General features: G+C 41.2%; 1 protein-coding gene across 2 annotated transcripts in view; it reads right to left on the bottom strand.

Moving 5' to 3' along the window:
• The window catches only part of TESK2 (testis associated actin remodelling kinase 2), a 77,233-nt gene that overhangs the window by 6,291 nt on the left and 48,988 nt on the right, over positions 1 to 21,954 (bottom strand). For both annotated transcript variants that reach the window (XM_080602232.1, XM_080602233.1), the window contains exons 5-10: positions 17,214 to 17,360; positions 9,208 to 9,290; positions 7,174 to 7,249; positions 5,441 to 5,524; positions 4,245 to 4,331; positions 566 to 701 (exon numbers count right to left, since the gene is read on the bottom strand). In XM_080602232.1, coding sequence (XP_080458358.1) covers positions 566 to 701; positions 4,245 to 4,331; positions 5,441 to 5,524; positions 7,174 to 7,249; positions 9,208 to 9,290; positions 17,214 to 17,360 — 613 coding nt within the window. The remainder of the gene's footprint in view (positions 1 to 565; positions 702 to 4,244; positions 4,332 to 5,440; positions 5,525 to 7,173; positions 7,250 to 9,207; positions 9,291 to 17,213; positions 17,361 to 21,954) is intronic.

Genomic DNA, 21,954 nt, shown 5'->3' with positions numbered 1-21,954 from the left:
AAAGAACTGATTGCAGTTCGCTCCTCACACCAGGGGGCACTAGACAGCTTCAGAAAAAGCCCTTCAAGGCCAGCATTCCCAAGGAGATCGGGGATTCGTCTTTTCCTCAGTTCACAATACTTCTAAGGTACTTTATAATACAATGCATCTTCTCTGCTCTTCCTCCTGAGGGAATATAAGTAGCTTCTAAGTGCTACATATAATATATACCAACGAAATTATATACCAAAGAAATTATGTATATGCACTAAGAAGTAGTAGGGGCAAAGCAAAAGTTGATGAATTTTCATGTACTTTTAGCTACTTACATTCCCGAAAGAACTCTAAACTTTACTTCAAGAGCTTGTGGGCACAACCTTTTGAGGCACTTTAAGGAAAAGCTGTTCTTTCCCAAATGACACTGAACAGTGCACCATTGTTCCAAAATCATTTTCAGGCTTTAGGCAAAATAACTCAAACTGTATATAACACCACATTTATCTGAAATCTCAGTATTCAAAATACAAAACACTGTACTCTCTCACTATTAGCCTGCAGCAATTTTTGTGCAAATACAGACATTTACCTTTGGGTTTTCTTTCATTGTTGTCAAGATTCAAAAACTTTCTGTCTCTCTCACAGTCCTCATTTCTCAGCCGGTTCAAAGTCTCCTCCAGTGTTTTGACAATATCAGCAAATGAAGGACGTAACTTCGGATCCATCTGTGAATGCACAGAAATCAGATCATTTCATGTGGGTTTGTCCATATTATCCTACTTAATGTTGACAGACAGAAGGAAAACTTGAAGGAACCGAAGCAATTCAATACTGTTTTAAGAAGTGTGTTACCATTGGAAAAAAAATCTAAAGCAGGGGAAAAGTAGACATGAACTAGAACAGAACACTATTATACTGCTCATTTAATTTTCAAGTTGGAAAGATTCTATGATGAGGACATATCTTATAAAGAAAAGGTGGCGAGCTATTTGACTCAGGACTTGAGAGAGGATTTTATTTGTTTTAAACATTTTCCACAGTTCAAAGATGTCTTTCTGTACCCCAGTTATCAGCCAGAGATTATAGAACAATGTAATTTCAAAGTCTGTGTGAAACAATAAGAATTAAAATAGAGCAACTTGGTCATGTTATTCTTTAAAAGTTTGTAATTCTTCCATCATCTCTTGTGGCTTTAATTAAAGCTCACCAAATGGCATTGCTGATTTTCAACTTTCAAATCTTTTATCTTTGCATCTGTTAATTTTCCATACTACTCAGTGTACCAGTCTGTCTTGTGAGGAAGCAAGATTGACAAATTACATGACAAAAGTAATACAACAGAAAAGACTATTTTAGCCCAAGTAAAATATTCTTTCCTCTGCCTCAGCCATCAGTATGTATTTATCAGTACGTATTTATTCACCCTAATATAAATGCATCTCTAAACAAAGCCAAACATGACAACTGGAATAGAAAGCAAGCAGCTTAATTTAAGTAGTAATTTAGATGGCATTTAATCATTCTGAACACTCGCCCTGTATATATGTTACAGGTTTAACTACCGTAGGTAGCACTGTCTAATTATGCAGTCAAAAGTTAACCTCATTATACTATTAAAGAGATTCCGCTTGACCTGACTGTCTCCAGCTCCCTAAAGGCTTTTTCAGAGCAGACAAGCCTTGACAGGTATCACCACCGTGCAAAGGAAACAGCGGTGCTTTGTAAATAACAAACCGCACAGACCTCCCTGATACTGTCCTGCAGGGCCTGAGATGGATCTTTGCGAAGAGAACTGGTACGACTGGCAATGCTAGAACACCTTCTAGCAACACAGGGTAAAGGGCTGCAAATTCCTACATAATAAAACAAAATCACACCTGCTTTGAATTCAAGAACTGCGATTTCCTGGCATCTTTCTGCTTTCCCTATTTCACTGACAGGGTAGGGCACGGTAAAACACCAAAGCATATCCTCTGTACTCTGGCAAACTTAATGTGGAAAAATTAGAGGGCTGTTGCATGCTGCAGAAAGTAAGAACGGGTCTCTGGCTATTTTAGTTTGTGCTAGGGAAGATCCAGAACAACAGCAGCAATGAAAAAGTGACTCAGAGCAACATTTGCCTCTTCCATCCTGATCACTCAGTTCCGGCTCAAATGGAATAGAAGGCTCTTCCTCAAAGCTGCAGTTCCCCACCGCTTAGCTCATGCTCATAAGCCTTCTGCATGATCATACGTGATTACATTTATAAGCATTCCTGCAAGAGGGCTTATAATTTGCTGGGGGAGCTGTACGTTTCAGACTTCCTTGCATGTACTCATTTTTAAAAACGCTTTGTAACAACAAACTAAAGAATTTTTAATCCACTACTCACACACATCTGTTTTTACTGGTTTTCTTAGGCTGCCCTAAACATGTTTCCTGGCTGTAGAAAACTCCAGGGCTTTGCATATTAGTTCAGCTAATCAGCTGAGCTATACAGCTTACAGTGATTGTCGAGCCATTAAATAATAAAAAGCTATATAAAAATTATCACACAGATCACTTAATACTGGAGTACAGCATGCTTAGGACGATATAAGACAGCCTTATCTATTTGCTACCTTTTCAATCCACTAGGCAAGCGGTAAGGGAATGGCAATATGCTTCGCAGTGAAATCAGCATACTAATGGCTCGATCACAAGACAGTCATTTCCAGTTTCAGTTCAGGGAATGGACGTTTATTATGCAGGAGACAGCATTTGATGATAATCAGTAGGAGAAAATCGTTTTTCTCCGAACACAACAAATTCTTACATGAGAATATAAGACCAGTCACTTCCCCTTTCTTCGCGAGTACAGTTCTACTCTGAATTTGTGCTGAAAAATTGCTTTGAATTAACCACCACGTGTTGGATGCTGTACAATTTCTGGGGACTACAGCTGGGAGCTGAGGTTTCCACAGTCAAACGCTACTTCCACCCAAACCCTATAGTGCTCACATAGTCAAAACAATTCAGAAACATGAGTCAAGCATACCACTGTCCTAGTGAAGTAAGCACCACTGTACTAAGGTGAAATTAGAGGAGCAAAATAGCTTGTCCAGACTAAGTTCCACAAACACATCTAGGATTAATTTATGCCACCTTGTGTCAAGAGCAGAAGTCACCCCCTCACCCATATTCTCACCTGAATGCCATTCTCCCTTCGAGTATGTGCACTTGTACTAATACACTGCAAAGAGAGAGCCTGGGGCAAAGACAACTATTAAAAGAATGGAGAGATGAGACTGCTTCTTTCAGCAGCAGCACTGACATGAAAACAAAGCCTGAAAATCAGTAACAGACAGGAATAAAAAGCCTGTTCTGAGAGTTTTCTTACAAACGCTCACTAGGACATGGTGCTATTGCTAGTTACAGCATGGCTTGGTTGTGGTGTCCTGAGCAGAGCTTTGTGCAATAAGTATTCTAGAAGGTGTCTCAGCTTCAGGTGAGACAAGTGACATTTCTAGCTTCATCTGAGTTTCTGGAAGCTCAGGTTCTCTTACTTCAGATTAAGCAGTTTACCAAAGGAATCAGTAACCTCTATTATAAGATAATTCACAAAAGGGATCGACTTCCTTGAAATTTTCATGCTGATGAGCCACGAAGGTTATCCAGCGTTATCATCCTTTTACTCAAATAACAAGCAGAAATTTACTCCATACTGCACACTGTCTATAGCCATACTGATATTAAGTCACTTGGGTTCTTCGGTTCAAGTTAGTTTTGTTGGTTTTGTTGGGTTGTGTTGTTTTTTTTTTAATACAATCTTGGGATTTACAGGGTTATCCCTCTTTTCAAAAGGCAGCATATAGAAACTTCAGAGTAGTTTAGTGCCTGCTCTTTATTTGCCTGTCCCCATTTTGTCCCCTCTGTTTATGAGAACAACTCAGAATTCTTTCTTCACAGCTCAGTAGGTCTGTACACAATAACAGCTGGATTTTGTCAGCCTGAGGGCCAGCCAGTGTCAATAACATACAACTGGTTATGATCAGCCTGAGCAGCCTGCAAGAAGCTGTTCAGTGTGCCAGACCTGTTTGTTTGGCATGACAGAACACGGAACAGCAAAAGCAGAAGTCAGACTCTTTTGCAAGGGGAAAGAAAGGGATACAAAAAAATGCAAGGGACTCTCTGGGTTCTCAGAATGTGCACTGCTTAAGTCTCTTCTGTACACACTTTAAGCTCTATCTTCAAAAGCCACAGGGATTTAACTACAGTTTTGGCCTGTCCCCTTCAGGTAAGATACTCACATTACAGCAGTTGAAGGCCAGCTGGAGGAAGTCAGGGGGACAGTCTCCCACCATGTGCTGGAAGGCATCATAATCCAATCCAAAATTCTGCACAAACAAGAACACAGCATAGAGAGTACAGTTGTAAGTGAGGTCTGGCCCAAAATATCTGCTTTTTCAGGGTGTCCCTACATGGAATAACCATGAACACCATCCCTGAACAGCCACATACAGTGGGTTTTGAGAAAACTTCATGCACACTCCAAACTAGCGTTCCCATTGGGATTTATTTGATACAAGATACCTGTAAGAGAATGAGCTGACTTCAAAGCCCATCCTTCTTCCTGGATTCAACTGCAATTCATTGCACTTGAAGTGTTGCCCGTGAGGATCTGGAAGCAATATCCTACACTATCAAGTTTCACCACAGTGATTTTCATAGTGTAAATTAACAGCCTGCTGTAAAACCAGAGGTTTCACTATGATGAAAATTCACCAAGTAGTTAATTTTTCAATGCATGGTACCACTAGGCCGGTGTTACAAATTATCCAGTTCCTTAAATGCACTTCTATAAGAAGATCTGAAGGACAGAAAAACAAAAAGATCTCTTTCTTACATATAGTGGCTCAAGACAAGCATTTTCAGAACTGGAGGTGGACAGGCAATTTGGAAGACCCCTATGGAGGGCCAAAAGCTGCCTTGCAGATGAGACTCAGCCAAAAGGCAACTGAAGAAAGAAGAAGCATCTCCTCTGATTAGTCAATTTTAGCTCAGATCAACGACACTTAGCACAGTGTATGTAAAAATAAGGGTGAGCTTATTTTAGCTCCTGCCCCTTTCATGAGGCAGGGCTACTTAGAGGATGCAGAATGTCAGAAGTGCTCAGTTCTGAACCTGGCAAGAAACCTGTGTGAGCTATCACACTACAAAACTGAAGTCCTGCAACACCCTCAATGTTCTGAGGGTTACTAGGGACAGGTCTGGAGCTTCTGAAAGGACTTCCCCTGATGACTGCTGCTGCACAAAGTCTGTGTCAAAACATCTTCGATGGAGCTTCTTACAACAACAGCGTAGAATACAAAGGCTTTTTACAGGCTCTTTTTAGTGTAACAACTATTCATCCTATCTTTGGCAGCAGTGCCAGAAGACCTAAAGGCCAGCCATTATCATGGCATATTTACCGCCTCCCACCAACATTATGAATGTAACCACTTACCTCTGTGCGAGGGAGATAGTCTGGATCTGCCTGTATTCTTGCTATAATCTCACACAGAATTATACCATAGGAGAACACATCCGCCTAGGAGGAAAAAATAAATAGCTACATGGTTCAGCTATGAATACACTACTCTTATCTGCTACTGAGTTTCTCCTTACCCCCAACTGGTTATCGAGAACAACTAAACCAACACCACAGCCTTGCAACCACGAAGCAACTGCACTATAACTAATATTTTCCATGTGAAGAAACATATGCTCACAGTAAAACCCTACTGCAGCACAAAAAGCAATGATGATTTTAAAACTCTTTCAAAAAAAAAGCCACTATTAAATCAGCAACATAAAAAAAAATCTTTCCTTGCATAAAGAATAGTAAAGTTGCATTTGATGTCTTACAGATGGGAGTAATTAAAAACATAGCCAAAATATGACATGCCTATATATCACTGTGGTTAGAAAGAGGGGTTTAGAATACACGTGCACACAGCTTATCCAGAATATTAATGCTGTTCTTCAGAAAAAATGTAAATTTTTTTCCCCCTTTTCTCACAGTTCAGCACCTCTGGAGAAAAGAATCTCCCAAAGCTTGAGATACCTAATAACATTGTACACCCGCCTCCTTTTCCATTGAAATTTCCATGCTGCTTAGTAATCACTTATCTGAGCATCCCTGGAGCTGCACAGTTCCTCAGATTTCCACCCACCTGAACTTACCAAGTAATAAAATTTGGGAAAGCATTCAATAAGGGTCTACAGAGCAGAAACTGGCATCCCTCAGCCCTCAGGTATAAGGCAGGCTTATATGTTAACCTTTCACACTGATAGAGACCTGCTTCCTCTTTAGTCTCCCATGCCCTAGGGTTAGTGAAGAATGTGGCACCACATCTGGGTACTTTATTATTAATTTAGGTCAACTGGAACTCTCAAAGCTTTGAAATAGTAATGATCACATTTATTACTGAAGTTGCTACTGCTTTCCTCTACGTTTAAAGTACCAACAATTGAACAGATATTGAGTACTAGCTAAAAAAAGGTACAGGATGTGGGCTTTATCATGAAAAGTTGCTCTTGCAGGGCTGAACTACACTGTGTTTTAGAGAACATCTTTGCACATGACAGAGGAAACCCTGTGTAAAGAACGACCTGATAGAAAAGATACTATTTCTAGAGCCTAGTGTGATCTGATGCTCCACTAAAAGAAGCATTTTCCAGTACCACCAATAGAAAAAAATGTAAGAAATGCCTTTGGAGAACATTTTTTATCCAGGCACATCACCTTTGAGTACTGTTGATTTTTTTTAATTTTTTTTTAATTCAAGTAATTGTACAAATTTACAGACCTCTTATTTTTAAGAAGAGATCACTAACCCATTGTCAGGAAAATAACCACCACCAAGTATCACCAGACATTTCTAGCAAGACCTGGTTAAATCAAGCTGTGTCAGGTAGACAAGTCATTATCACATTTCTGCACATGGGGTGTTTCAAAATGGAAAACAGCATAACAGTGAATTATGCTAAAGGCACTTCTATTTCTGCTTAAGAAACTATTCCATGAATTAAAATTATTAGCTGTTCAACTCACACTCTCCCTCAGTCTGAATGACCTACCTAGTATAGGAATGTGACAAATGAAAAAATAACAATAATATTATGGAAATCTTAAGTCTTCTATACAGATACTGAAAAGAAACAAGTGACAACTAAAGTCTATTTACATGTACCAACCTTTTCATTGTACGGTTCATCTCTGAGAACTTCTGGTGCCATCCAGAAGGGTGACCCCACCACTGGTAACTTTTCACTATGTGTAGGCGTAGAGGAGGAGAGAAAAGAATAATCATTAATGAATTGGTCCGATTCACACATTGCTATAAACTTTCTGTAACTGCAAGCATCTGTAGAAACTTTCACCGTAGGGAAGTCTATACAAGTGGGATCCATAATATACTGCATTTTACTCTAATTTCCTACTGTAGTTACTGGAACATTCAATAGCAAGGGAAGGTGAAAGAGAAAGAAAGCCTAGGTCAATTACTCAACATATTGTATTTCCAGTTCATAAGTGCCTGAGCCCCCCGCCGTTCCTTTTTCCCCCCCCTCAATTGTTTTATCTTCAGGTCACATATTTCAATAGCTTTGTTTTCCAAACTCTTGGCAGAGTGGATTCCTTCATCTATGTTTAAAAAGGCTTGTGGAGATCAGTTTCTGGCTAGATGTCAAATTCTCTATTCATTCAGCAGGACATGCAATTACCCCTACATGCATACCTACAGGCAGCTCCCAAAGTATTCAGCACAGCCTGCTTGCACATTTTGTCAAACAAAAAAAAGCCAAGATTCACCAGATACGTCTTTTAGTAGGGAAAAGTTAAAAGTAAGTAGAATAGAACTGATTTTAGAATAGAGCTGATTTGACATCTCTACAATGTTTCCAATATGGCTGAAGACTATGGTCTTAAAAAAAGGCATCAAGCTTGTCCCCCAGCTGTCCTCGAATGAACACCCACAAAAAGGCCTCTAAAACCATGGGTTCCTAGACAGAAAACCGGAAACAATATAACTGCATTTGAAAATGATGGTAAGGCTAGATAAGGCTAGACAGAACTGAAATGGTGGCTACAGCAACACTTTCATTATCTTATATAATTAGTATCAAGATACTTGATTTAGCTATTACTATACTCTCAGTTTTCAGGACATCTCAAAATTGGATATTAAAACCACACTGATGTCTTCCTGATTCTGTCATGGCTTCCTATTGATACAGTTGAAGCTTTCAGAAGAACCTTAAAAGGTAGAGATTCCACAGGAGCGTACAAGATGCACATTGACTGTGCTTATCAGTAGTTTGGAATTAAAGTGTTCGCTTTGTTAAGCTTTCAGATCAATATTTCACCGACATCAACACAAGCCTTCAGACCTCCCAAGCTACTGTTTCAGGATACACGCAGTTTAAAAACAGTGCATAGCTGGGATCAACTTTTGTTTTCTTTGCAGTCAGAAGAGCCAGAAGGATTTTTTTTTTTATTTTATGGTGAAGCACACACTGGAGAAAATTTGACTGCACATTTAACAGTCAGAATTCCCTGAAAGACAAGTCAATATAAAGATGAGAGGACAATTAAATCCTTGTCCTCGACCTCCCTAAAAGAGGGATGACAAGAGGACTATTTCAAATCATGACAATAGTTTGCGACAGTCACCTCACCTGTGCACTCCTCAAATGAGTGAAATTCATAGTTTCATCCCACGGAGAGAAAAATGCTGAGCTACTGTTAAACAGTAATTTTAATCTCTCTCCTTTATCGACCTGGATCTTAACTAACACAGAGGTTAAAGAGAAAAATAATGGAATGCCACTAAATGTTGTTTAGAAAAATGGAAAGGAGCTAGAGTTGTTTGGGATCAGTAGAGGACATTTATTATAAAAATGATCCCAATCCAGATTTTTTGTTTGTTTGTTTTGTTTTTTGTTTTAAATAACAAAACTACCAAATACCTGCTTGGAAGATCTACTGAAAAACTTGAGTAAATCCTTTACTCACTGGAGCAGTTTTTAAAAATAAATGACACCACTAAAACAGAACAGACAATAACTAGAACACTGGTCATCCAGCCTGCAGTTCTAGATCAAAGACTGAGTATGCTTGTCGCAAGTTCTATATCAGAATGCAGTAACGGCCTTGGGGACTCAGCTCAATAGAGCTTCTGACCTGCAACCACACCACAACTCTCACTACATTTTGATTAGTTCACGTACCTGTGATCTGGAATTTTCTCTGCTAAACCGAAGTCTCCCACTATTGCTGAGTATCCGTTCTCATCGTGTTTTATTAAGCAATTCTGAGTGGGGAAAAAAAAAAGAAGAGTTATTGTCTGTGCATGAAAACCCTTATAGCATTTGTTTTACTTATTTTAAATCTGGAACAAGATTACAAGGTATTGTTTGGAAGACATTTGCCTATGAGAAGCTTTTCTCTGAAAGCAACCACCCTTTTCCCCTACCCCCCCCCCCCCCCCGCACAATCACATGTCTGTCAAACTTAAGATGCTGCAAACAGTCTTACACTTAGTTAATAATCCACTTAAAAACTTGCTGAGAAAGCAGGCAGTCATAGGCAGCACATACCCAGCTAGGTCCTAGCAAGAATTAAGATGATTTAATTCCCCTACTGTTCAAGTACGCAGTACGTGCTGTTTGCTATGACACCTTAAGTTTTCTTTCAGGTCCTGAACCTGAGCAGGATACAAGGTTATCAGAACAACGGTTTTGTATATTTTGCTATATTAATTACTTAAAAGGAACTCTGCTTTACAACAGATTACCATCAGAAAATGCAAGATGTTGCAGAGTCACACATGCTTTTAAAGACTCGAATCAAATTCTTTATTCTACAGTACACCATAAACCTGATTTAAGGGAAAAGGATAATAGGAAAAAGGTGTCAATCTTTTCCTTTCATATGCCCTCTCCAGTGTCAGGAGGAAGGGCAATTTAAGGACACACACCAATAATTCTGGTTTGGCAGCCTCACATCACATGCAGGGTATTATCAATCTATATTTGTTGCTTTTATTTACAACTCAGACATATGATTTGACCATTCCAGTACCACATCTTTTCCCCTCTGACCGAATGAATTAAAAACTGACTTCCTAAGTTTTTCTGTCCTACAAAAAGTGGGGCAAGACAGAATTCACTCCCTTACACACGCCTTACTCCACAGCCTTCTGCGGGCGGTACAACAGCAGTGACAGGCGGCAAAGCCACTGCTGACTCCTACAGAGCGGTACCCTGCATTAATTAGCTGAACAGCAGGAAACACACTTTCTAGCTTTATTGTGCTTGGACGTACAAAAGCCCCTCGCTGACCCCAGCGTATTGGCTTGTCTGTACAATGCAGCTACCAAGGCAAGAGAGTCCCTTGTCTAAAAGATCAAGTCCAGGTCATCGCTGTTTACAGATTCAGAGATGACTGCGGCTCAGGCCACGCAGTGAGTTTTCTTCCTGCCAATTAAAAGGTTAAGAGAGACGTACTTGCAATCACATAAAGAAAAGGCATCCAAGCCTCCCGAGGTGCAAAGTTCTATTTGTTTAGCATGACTCAAGTGTAATAAGTGCAGTTACTTTGGGGATTCATAAACTTGGACAAAGTTAAATCAACCGTGCTTGCCCAAAGCGCAGTAAAGCTTCTCAGTTATGGGCTTTGTTATCTTCTATCAAAGAGCACATTCATTCAGCTCGCCTCTGTTTAAACATTTGCTTGCTGTAAGTGGACTTAAAACTGAGAAGGATAAAACTTTTTTTGTAAAAATCTTACTCAAATGATTCAGCCGTTGGGCATTTCGTTGCGTACCACAGAAACAAGTCTGAGGACAGCAGAGTTTTCATAGCGTACTGGAATGCCAACCCTGATACTCCACTGCATAAACCAGTTTATTTTATGACACAGGTTGTTCAACAATTAAAGATGATTCATAATTTGTCATTTAAAAAATTTTGATTCAAAAGAAATTTACTTTTAAAATCTAGCTTCCCATCTTGCATTAATTGTTTACATTTTGTTCATTTTGAGTAGCAAGAACGCAGTATTTCTTTTTACCACCTGAGTTTGGTGTATTAGGGTTATTTCTCCAATAAGGCCTGTTTTGCAAAGATCTCAGAGAAATATTTTAATTCAGATCAAAAACTATTTTCATAACCAAAAAGCTGTAGAAACAGTTCTACTGAGCGTAAGACTCACAATAATCTACAGGGCTGCTTTGATACCAAGGGGCAGCTTAAACACAACACAAGCCTGACAGACAATTTTCCTCCTCAGCGGCACACGATCGCATCCCATTTGACATTCACACATTACCGACTGAAGACGAGCAATCCTATTCCCCCCCAAGCCCCAGGCAGCCCCAGCACTCAGGTGCAGCACAGAACCGTTACCCAAGTAGATTATTCCTGGATAAAACATAAATTAAACCAATAGAGCAGGCAATCTAGCTGCCACGTAATGCTGCCTGACAGCTCTGAGCTCCTTCCCAGCTGAGCAGGAGCTGCATGCTGTAGGGCCAGGCTCCCCTTCAGTGCAGACCTTTGGGGAAATCAAGCAGAACTGACACGGACATCCCACCCCACCTGACGACCCCTTCTGCTCCAAAGGTTCTGCCAGCGAGGCCAGGACACCCCCACAAGGCAACGGGGAAAAGCCCAGGGCTACATTTTGTAAATACTCATCAATTGTTCTGCTGCAGGGGGCTGCGCTATGTTAAATGATGTAAATAAGGAAGCTGAACTATTCGCTTCCATTAGTGGAAGCCTGGCTTTTTTCTGCTTATGAAAAGTACTGACTGTGAGTTTGAATTCATTAGGGTAAGTACAGGAATGACTTTTTACCTACAATTAAATCAGCTGTGAGCAGGTGACATGCACCAGAAAAAAAAGCCAGTGTCACTGCAAGTGCTCACTGTAGTGAGATTAAACCAATTTAATTCAACTGGTGCAAATTTTGATGTAGCTAAATATCAATTTCTTGGAACCCAGGAAGAATAGAAGCCTGTTTCTACCAAAATCAGTAGGACAGCCTTGCTGTGGATACTAGCATGATCAGATGTCACCTTTACGCCCATACTGCTCATTCAGGAGAAAGTTTTGCAGGGGGCGATGCTTCACTGTGCTGAGTCTCTCCAAGTGCTCTAAGGATGACTGCCAGCATCGCCGCACTCCTCCACCAGCCTTCCCATCCTTGTAAAGCTGTTACCCAGCATTGCACCAAATTCACGGCATGGACAGTTTCGTTAGCAGATTTAAAATGCAATTCATGAAAAAGGAGACTTATACAGCCTAGAGCAGGTGGTAACTAGTAGTTATGTGCAAACAGCGAGACATTTTTAAGCATTCACATTCCGCTACCAAGATAAATCAGGATCAAAACAGGCACAGAGCTCCATTAGAGAGTGAAAGGTTGAAAATAACTTTAAAATTTAAGCTAGAGGTGATATTTTAGTAGGAAAAGTACAGAGCATAATGCGTTGTTTCTGCTGACAAATTTACACTTCCCAGTTTATACAAAAAAGAAAAAATATGCATTAATTTGGTAATTAGTTTAATTACTGGAATTTGGCACAGAGACACAGGAGTTCAACTTCCTCTCCAGCATAAGGGACAGCTTCAAAAACTGCCAGTGAGACGAAATGTCAAGCAGCTTTACAACATGGGCTTTAAGAAAACTTGTCTGACTTACTAGTGCACTGTTTGTATAAGCTGCAAGGCAATAAAACACGAAGACCTTCTCAAGCTTTCTCCTTGGACCTCTACATAAAGAGGGATATTCTTTCCTTTGGCAGCTCACACGGTCACAGAGGGCAGTATTTGACTGCAGTTGGGTTCTTGATGCTTTCTCCCCCCCAAAACGGGGACCCCATCGGTCCTTCCTGAGGCAGTCTCTTAATAAAAGCAGGGAGTTCTGTACACGAGTCCTAAAGAGTTAACGGAGCTGTTTATGCAGAGACAGATGTGAAAGAACATAAAGCCCCCTTTGTGTGTTACAGCAGCTTAACATCTGCTTTGCACAGCATAATCCTGCTAAGATGAATGCAATATTCTACTCTCCCTTTTACACAAACAAAACCCGAAAATAGACTGAAAAGTTTCAGAGTTAAAAATAAGTTGCTCAGATGAAGAAACCTCATCATTTTGTTTTATGACATACAAGCTAAACTCCTCAGAGATTTTATTGCACTCTAGAAAACAGACGTACTCCTGATGTACTCCTGATGTGTCATTTGCAATCCTCTGATGACTGTTACTGAATTAAAATACTTAAATGCATCATCTGTGTTTAAAGTGCCATCCCTTAGCAGAAACACAATTGACAATTTAATGTGCAACAGGAAGTTTACAATACTGTACATGTTTTTAAAACTAAAACCAATATGTTTAAGGGACAGGCTCCATTTTGGTCTCAAAGTACCAGTAAAAGTTTAGTGTTATCATTAGAAATAAACTGTAACAGCTTGCTTTTTTTTTTTTTTTCAGTGCAAACCCTCCTGTGCTGTGCAAAATATCCAGGCAAGAGCTCAGCCTAGCACAAAGGGGACCTTACAGAAGCAGCAGCAAGTAGAAGACTGATCAGACAAAGGTTCTGTTCATTGCTTGGGGTTTATTTTGTTTTGACCAAAAAAAAACAGCACACAAGGTAGGGAGTGAGGGGATGTCACTCTCAAGCCCGAAGGCAGGGAGTTTACCTTACATCAGGTAGTCCACAGTGACTGCTCGCGTGCGTGATTCTGTAACTGAGACCACTCATCTCTCCGTGAAAGAAGGGCAAGCCATTCCACATTTACTGTGAAGTGAAAGCCCATGTTGGCAGGAATACACACACATATACACATATATTGGCCTAGAGATCAGAATTCCTCCATAGATTTTACCACCAATGGAGCTTACCTAAAGCTGCTCACCACCTACTATTGATTGTAAGACCTCGTTTTCAATCGCACCCAATTCTGGAAAACCAAAAGGCACACACCTACGATCTGCAGGCTGGGAAGAGCCAATCCAACCCCCCTGAACCTCTGACAGATCCAAGTTGGGCTGTTGCTGTCACTCAGGGCAGACCAAGCTACAGACTTCAGCTACAGAAGCCCGTGCGCAGGGCCCGAGGGCAGAGCTGCTCACAACACGGGTGAATGCCAGCTCTCCGGCCAGCCCTGTCCTCCAGCAAGCCCTCCCGCTGTGACAGCGGGGCAGCAGGAAGGGCACAAGTGGGGTGTCAGGCCTGACATCCCCCGGGGGCTGCCACATCGACTATACTGACCTACATCTGCTCCTCACTACTGTTCCTTTCCTCTGGCTTTCTGCAGTAACACTGCTCTGCTACGTGGTGCAATTAGGCAGGGAGAGATCATCCTGCCATATACTAATTGTCAGGAACAACTAATTTTCAATCCTAGATTGACAGAGGATGGTTACTTTTTCTTTAAGCCTTTATGCATCCAGCACACATACACATACGTTGACACTCCTGCACAGAAAGTCTCAGTTTATAGTTCAGTCAAGGCAGGTAAGTTTCTAGAAAAAATACCTTCCTCTTCATCCCAGCAAACTCAGCATCTGTTCTGACTTTTGTTTAAATCCTTGTCTTCACCCTCAGGTAATTAATGAAGTCCTCACATCAAGTCCCAAAGCTCACCGAAGAAGCACAGTACAGAACACTACTGAATCTACCCTTATCCCACCCAGATCACAAGCTCTTCCCTATGGATTGAGCCTCTCAAATCTTCCTTCACCTCGCTCATACGTTGACTATTTAATAGTAAGAATGGAAGGCGACTCAACCCATCAGCAGTACAAACCTGGTAAAATACAAAATACATTTCCACTAGTAAAATTCAAAAGTACCCTAGTGCTTAAAGTCTGGTGTTTCATCTACTTCACCTCCTAAGAAGAAAACAGGCAAGTGCATACATCACTTCAACAAATAAATAAGTAAAACTGAGGAACTGGAAAACATTACAGTACAACCAGCTACCCGGAAGGCAGCTGACGACAAACTTTTATCCACACACGCTACCCTTAGTGCTAAGACCCACCCAAACACAGCATAACCACTTGTAAATTCTTGCTGGGGCTGGTGGTGGTGTTAAATGTGGGCTCTTTAGTTTATTATTATTTTTTAATAACCCTTACTACTTCCTGTGGCCACTGATGTGCTTGCTGGTACACTGAAACCACGCACTCACCCTGCATTTTCTAAACAACGGCTTACACCAATTGAGCAATAGATAACATTGAAGCGCTGTTAGGGCAGCTCCAGAGAATGATACGTAATCATGCAAAGCTCTGAATAAAGGCATTCACACTCAGGAAATGGATTTTCATAGGACTAGCCACCACAGCATGTGTTTATGGTAAATACTGCAGGCAATCTCCTTAGTTACTTTGGTTCCTTCCAGTAACTCTACTTCCCCACTCTCAAATGTGCAAAATTCATCATGAACTGAAAAAAAGGGGGGACCACTAAGTTATCTTTTCAGTGATTTTTATGCACTTATCTGCACACTCCAAGGTGACCTAAATGGAGCTTTCTGAGCCTATCACAAACCGACATGTCTTCAAGTCCGGGCATTTGTCATAAGTTTGACGCTCTTGAATTCAGCACCTTTCATTTGAAAGGCCATCCGAAGAAATATTTTACTGCTTCAGTGAAATACTTCTTTCGCCTACCAGTTGAACATTTTTTCCCTTGGCTAAATGCATGTCCTTCATCTGCTTAACAATATGCCGAGATAACTTCAAAAAAAAGTGGATGGAAGGCTAGTAGTCACTTGGATTTTCAAACACGCTGTACTGAGTTTTTATTTATAAAAGCTGCTTCTAATCTTCAAAAAACATGGTTCCCCTTAGGTTAAGATTATGTTTTTTCTGGATGCTTTTGGCTGAAGTGACATTATAAAGTCTTCCCAAGACAGTTTTCGGGGTATTTTCATATTACAAGTCCTGAGTAAGCTTAAATAGGGTCATTAGCAGACAGGACAGCAGTCATCACAGGCTGCAATGGATGGCAGGATCCAGTGTGAATACTGGGGCAATTTGTTCCCAGAGCTTAGTGCTCTATGAAACTAGAAGCAGTCAATACTTCTAGCTGAGTTTGAATTAGCTAGCTACTTCAGCCAAGTAAATCCATACAAGCTGTCACCAAAGCAGTTCAGACCGATCTAAGTCCATTGAAAACTCTGCCACTGAAATACCGTTCTGGAGGATAGTTAATAAATTCACCGAGAGGTGACAGACTTAACGTTAGCAGTCATAAACAATACAGTTACCTTGCCCGTACGCCGAAGCAATGGAGAAGTCTTTGTTTGTGATGTGATCATTAAAACAAACAGGAGAAAAGAGCTCAACAGATTACTAGGAACTCATTAAATATTTCTAAGATCAAACTTCAGAAAAATGAAAGCTTCATTTCAACATTAGTGTTTGAGCAACAAATTAGGGCAGTTTGAATTTTCATCGCATGGAATTTAACTTGTATGATATAATAGTTACATTGCTGAATTAGTCTATTCAAGAACTGGAATTCCAAACCAGCCCACCAGAGATTCTAGGAGTTCTTTTTTAATTCTTTCCCTTCCCATACAAGATTCCTTCATTCCAGTCTCCGTATGGATTCCTTCTTTCCTAACTAACCTTTTTTTTCTTTTTCAATCCTTGTAAGACCACCAAAAAAACATAGGTAAACTGGTTTGGTCTTACTGACCATAGAAATGGAAGAAATATAAAACAGTACTGTGAATTAGTAAAGAACAGCCACTCTTCCTGTTGAAGGAAGATTTGTGAAATGTATTGGGAAATAGAACAAAAATAAAATTTAAAGTGCATTTGTAATAATCTCAACTTGGGATCTTTGTATGATTGTTCTGTTGCAAGTATTAGATTGTTATGCTAAATTATCCAGGGATTGTAATACATTACTGAACCATAGTTCAGAACAAAAAACTAAGAACTCTGCAGCTGGTTTCTGGGAAATCCTAACCTGAACTCATTTAAGGAATGACCTTCCTTCAGCGTAATTATTTCTTCAGTTCCCATGAAAACTATCAGCACGTTTTGGGAAAGATTTTAAACCTATAAACTGTATTTGAATTTGTTTCTTACAGTGTCTTAGATCACACTTTATATAACAGTACTTCTCTGCTGGAAGGAGAAGAAAGAACCAAACAATCAGTTATAGTACCTTCATTTAAAATTTCCCTTCATTTTATAGACAGTACCTTGGATGTAAGGTCTCGATGAAAAATGCCTTTATAGTGAAGATAACTGATTCCCATAGCAATGTCATAAGCCAATTTCACCCTCACTGTCCAGGGCAAATGCTGGTTACTGTCTAATAGCTGCTCCAGGTTACCACAGTTGATGTACTGAAAAGACAAAACAACATTTGTAATTAATTCACTTCAGATATCATCAGGAATGTAAGATTCATCACTACACAAGCATCTTTAGCTCAACTATACATTAAAAATTTTTTTCCCCTTAAGGCTAAGCAGGCAGGAAGTTTGCAGACCACGAGAGGCTGAAAACATCTCCCTTCCCCACCTCTACCACTACATTCATGTTAAAGATGCATGCAACAGCCACCACTGCATCAACTAACAATACTTAAATGCTGGTATTGAAATAGACCTTTCAGAAACACCTACAACATAATACTACCCTCTCATTTCAGCGTGATGAACATAAATGAAAAAAAGATGAAGAGCTGGCTCTCGGGCAGAACAAAACAAGGAGAGGGCTAAGTATCCAAATGTAGGTCATGGAGCCTGATCAAGTTCCCAGATATCTTTTCCCTAAACTGAAGCAGCAGCAAAGAAAAATATCACAATATGTTACTGTAAGTTACACTTTTTTATTGCTGTATCTGCAAGCCCTAGTCAGGGACCCGATTCCCGCTGCGTTCGGTACTACATCAGCTCCATCAAATGGAAACCCTCACGAGAAGGAACATGCACTAACTGTAAGATAAATGCTGTAAGAGACTGTGAAACGAATCCTCAGCCAAGCAGTGCTAAGTAATATAATCCTGGGTTAAGGCACAGCAGCTCCGCTGCTTCTCAAATAATCATTAAAGCAACACTGGACTTGTGCTTCACGTATAGATCCCTTACGCCACAATACCTTCTATGCTGTGTTTTAACAGCTTCTGGTTTCGCTCCCAGCCCCCTCGTTAGCCACAAAGCAGAGACTAGGTCAGGCCAGAAGGGAAACCTGGCAGCAACGCAGTCAGTTCTCTCAAGAAAATCCAAGTGAGGCAGCCAGGATAGTTTGCTCCCAAGCCTGGTCGAAGCACAGAGCACTGAGGCTGGCTGCACCAACTTTGCTCCTCTGTCGCAGGCAGTTCTCCAACACTCCCTTAAGAGGCTTTGCATGTGCCACCATCATCTTGTTAAAATAGAAACTGTAAATGCAGCCTGTTATTTCTGAAACTTCGAATTCAGCTGTATTTTGCTGGACTTCTTTGTGTCTCAGATCCAGAAGGCAAACAGGAACCACGCTCCGTGCAGCCTGGATGTAGCTGAGCTCCCCAGACCACGCTAGGCAGGAAAGGGCGCGCGCAGGCCCAGCCTCTGCTGGCGCATGGGTCAAGACTCACCTCCCGAACAGCTGACAGAAAAACCCCTTCCTTACAGCCAAGCCCCGTCTTTTTTGAGCTCAGCGGTTAATTCTGAAATCCTTTCCCAACAGACGCACCAGTTCCCCAGGTAACTATTTAACAAGGCCAAGTTGTTCAGGTAGGTGATGCGCCAGCGATGTCACCTGTCACAAAGCTCGCCGGGAGGGGGCACCACGAAGCAGTGGGGGGCTCCACACTCCCCTCACAGCTACCCCACACATCCCCTGGGAACCAGGTTCACCCGAGCCCACGAGCTGCACATCTCACCGGTAACCCAGGACACGACCGCTCCCTCCTTCTCTCGCAGAAGCTCCGCCGACTGCTTTCACAGCCCTCGCTGGACAAGCTGGGAAGCACACGCTGAGCGCATGGGGACAGGCGGCATAAGGCATCCTCTCCCTCAGCATTTTTCTCCTTTTAGATACAAACCTTTGGCCTGATCACAGTGCTGTGCATCTACGTTTCGCCCTTGAGCAACCATCCAGGCAAAGGGCAAGTAGAAGACATACTTCCTCACATTCAAATGTTCTTCAAAGGCAGCTGATAGCTCCAACCTGGGCCAGATTCTCAAGCAGATATCAACTACTTTCTCACACCAAAGGAGGCAATCTCATAAAAGGGGCCTGGGTCTAGGAAATGCTCCAATATTTAGCAATTTTAGCTTCTTGCTACCACTTCAAGACAGTTTCATATCTTTTGCATTGGCCTAACAGCAGGAGAAAGGGTGCAAGGAAAGCTCTTGAATTCTAGAGAATCTGACGGATATTTTGAAATGTACCATCCTGTCCTTAAGTAGCATTAACTTTCTATCAAACTAATCTCTTTTGTGCTAAAGTAGAGATAATTGCTCAGAAATTTGTGCTCACTGCATATCATTTTGCAAAATAAAATGCCTTCTCGGCCCCTCTCTGCAATCAAAGCAAACAAGACTTCACACACTAACGATAAACATCAAACGTTTGGCACAGCTTTAGCCCAGGCACTGCAGTTTGGGAGAGGGCATTGATTGCACGAATACACTTGGACCAAGAAATCACAGGCTGGCTCAAGGCAGAGACCCAAAACAACCTGGCTCTCGTGCTGTGAGGTCGCGTGTCAGGAGAGCGGAGCAGGTCTGGAACAGGCCACTCAGGGCTATGCAATTGCCATCCGTGGAGATTTTCAAGATTCAACTAGACATAGCCGCAGCCAACCTGACCTAGTGCTGGAAACAATACTGCTTTGAGCTTTTCCAGCTTTGATCTTTCTCAGTGCTTTTACTTGAACCCCTAAGGGAGCCAGATGACCTTAGAGTACTCAAGAAAAAAACATTGCTCAATATAATTTTAAATTTATTTTTAAAATCACAAAATAGCATTTTGTGCACACTTAAGGAAAAGAATAGAGAATAAGAGATTTCTACATTAATCTCATATAAATCGGCTTTCCTTTGAAGGGTGCAAGTGGTACTTCTCAGGCAGTTATGCTCAAACCAGAACAATATTGGCCAAGTTGGAACGAAAGGCCTAAAAACACCTCGCTCAGTAACCCCAATTCTAAAGTGACACTTCCCGACCACCTCAGACCAGTTCACCTTTCTGACTGGGCAGTAACAGACCATACATTTAACACTGCCATATTCAAATTCATCAGCAAGAAAATGCAAGGGTGAATGGGATCACTGACCTGGCTTTTTGTTTCGGTTAGGGCTATACAATACCACAGTAAGTGCTCCAGAAGTGCTAATAAATAAAACGAGCACTCCATAAGAGTATTGAAATACATACCGAGATATGACAATGATAGCTACCTGCTATTTTGAGTATGCTCATGCTCTCCTTTTCAATTAAGTAAACCTATTGATTCGTCCCATTGCTCCCATATTAGTTAAGTACATCTAATATCTATTCCCCCAGTACTTTTCCAGGCAAATTAGCTTGCAAGGTCATTCACCCGTCTTAACCGCAAGGACTGCATTCTAGCACAGGCTGGGTGAAAACAACAGATACACAGAGGACACAGACGAGCTGCAGAAGTCAGCACCAAACCTGATTCTAGCACAGACACAACCCAGTAGTTTCTGACAGGAGGCCCTATCTCCTGGCAAGTGCTCAGAGCTCATTTACTAGAGATGAGAGCTCCAGTTCGGGCTCTAATTACTTCTACGATGCATAGCAGGCTAATCATCAAGTGAGCAACCAATCTAAGATTTTCCTATAGGCAACCTGTAAGACTTGACCTCAGATGGTGGCTGGCCAGCAGGTAACCTTTGCATACAGAGTCCTGAATTGTCCGTAAGGCAAGTGCCACACAGAGTTCAGTGTTCCCCCGGTGTCACAGAAGTAATCCAATTCCTCCGATCGTTCGGGCTGGTAATGCACACAGCCAGCCTGATGGCCTGTTTTATTCAGAGCCCTTCGACAATGCCTTTTCGGCATAGACACAAAATTGCAAAGATTATTTTTTATTTGCCAGTGCAACTGAAAGAAAAATACTTGTTCTCAATCTCAAACCAGCTCTGCGTGGTAAGAATATCCTAAAGGATATTAAGGGCACCTCTCCCTTAGAGAATACCGGATTCTATTTCGTCCCTGAGACATTTCAGGGCTGGTACTTTCAGACAAAACCCAGTAAGGTTACAGCACACACACCATCTCAAAGCATTGTTCCGCTACAACAACGGGCATTGCGTAAGCGCACAAGCAATTGGAGGAGAGATCTGATCAGGCTACAAGACTGAAAGCAAAGGACGCTGCTTGTCATAGAGAGACCTCACAGCTAAATGGAACAGTGTTCAGACCTTTTCAGACTCTGTATTATCAAGTTGCAGTGACACAGCTACCCATTATTCTTACTGCTAGCTTTTTGTCCTGCAACAGGAGACCAACAGTCATGTTATTTGGTTGCCAGAGTCTAAAAGTAACCACTTCAGGTTATTTTTGTATTTACTAGAAGTCTGCATAGCAGATTGAACTATGGCTTAAAAGACTGGCATTTTAGCTCACAAAAATATTCTCTCTCTTCAAGATTATCCATGGTATGAGCTATGTGCTTTCATTGCTAGAATGGAAGTTCAGCAAAGCTGTATGTTACCTCTCCCGAACCTTATGAGGAAAGAGGCCAGTCGCGTCTTTGAAGGACAAGTTACCCAGATGCTTAGCCAAGCACGGGTGCTTTCCAGATCAGACAGCTTTGTAGAGGCTTCAGGTATTATAGCTTAATGCAACAAAAGGCAAAAGCAGCAGTATAACCCTTTCCCACACAACTGTCATTGGAAACATTATTTTCACCTAGGGATAGGATAATAGGGCTGCTTCCTTGCTAGGACTGCTTCCTTGCAAACACTTGCAGTCATGTTATCA

Source organism: Anser brachyrhynchus (genome assembly GCF_964034855.1).
Source record: "Anser brachyrhynchus genome assembly, chromosome: 8".
In the NCBI taxonomy this organism is placed as follows: Eukaryota; Metazoa; Chordata; class Aves; order Anseriformes; family Anatidae; genus Anser; species Anser brachyrhynchus.
This window is presented reverse-complemented; position numbering and strand designations above follow the sequence as displayed.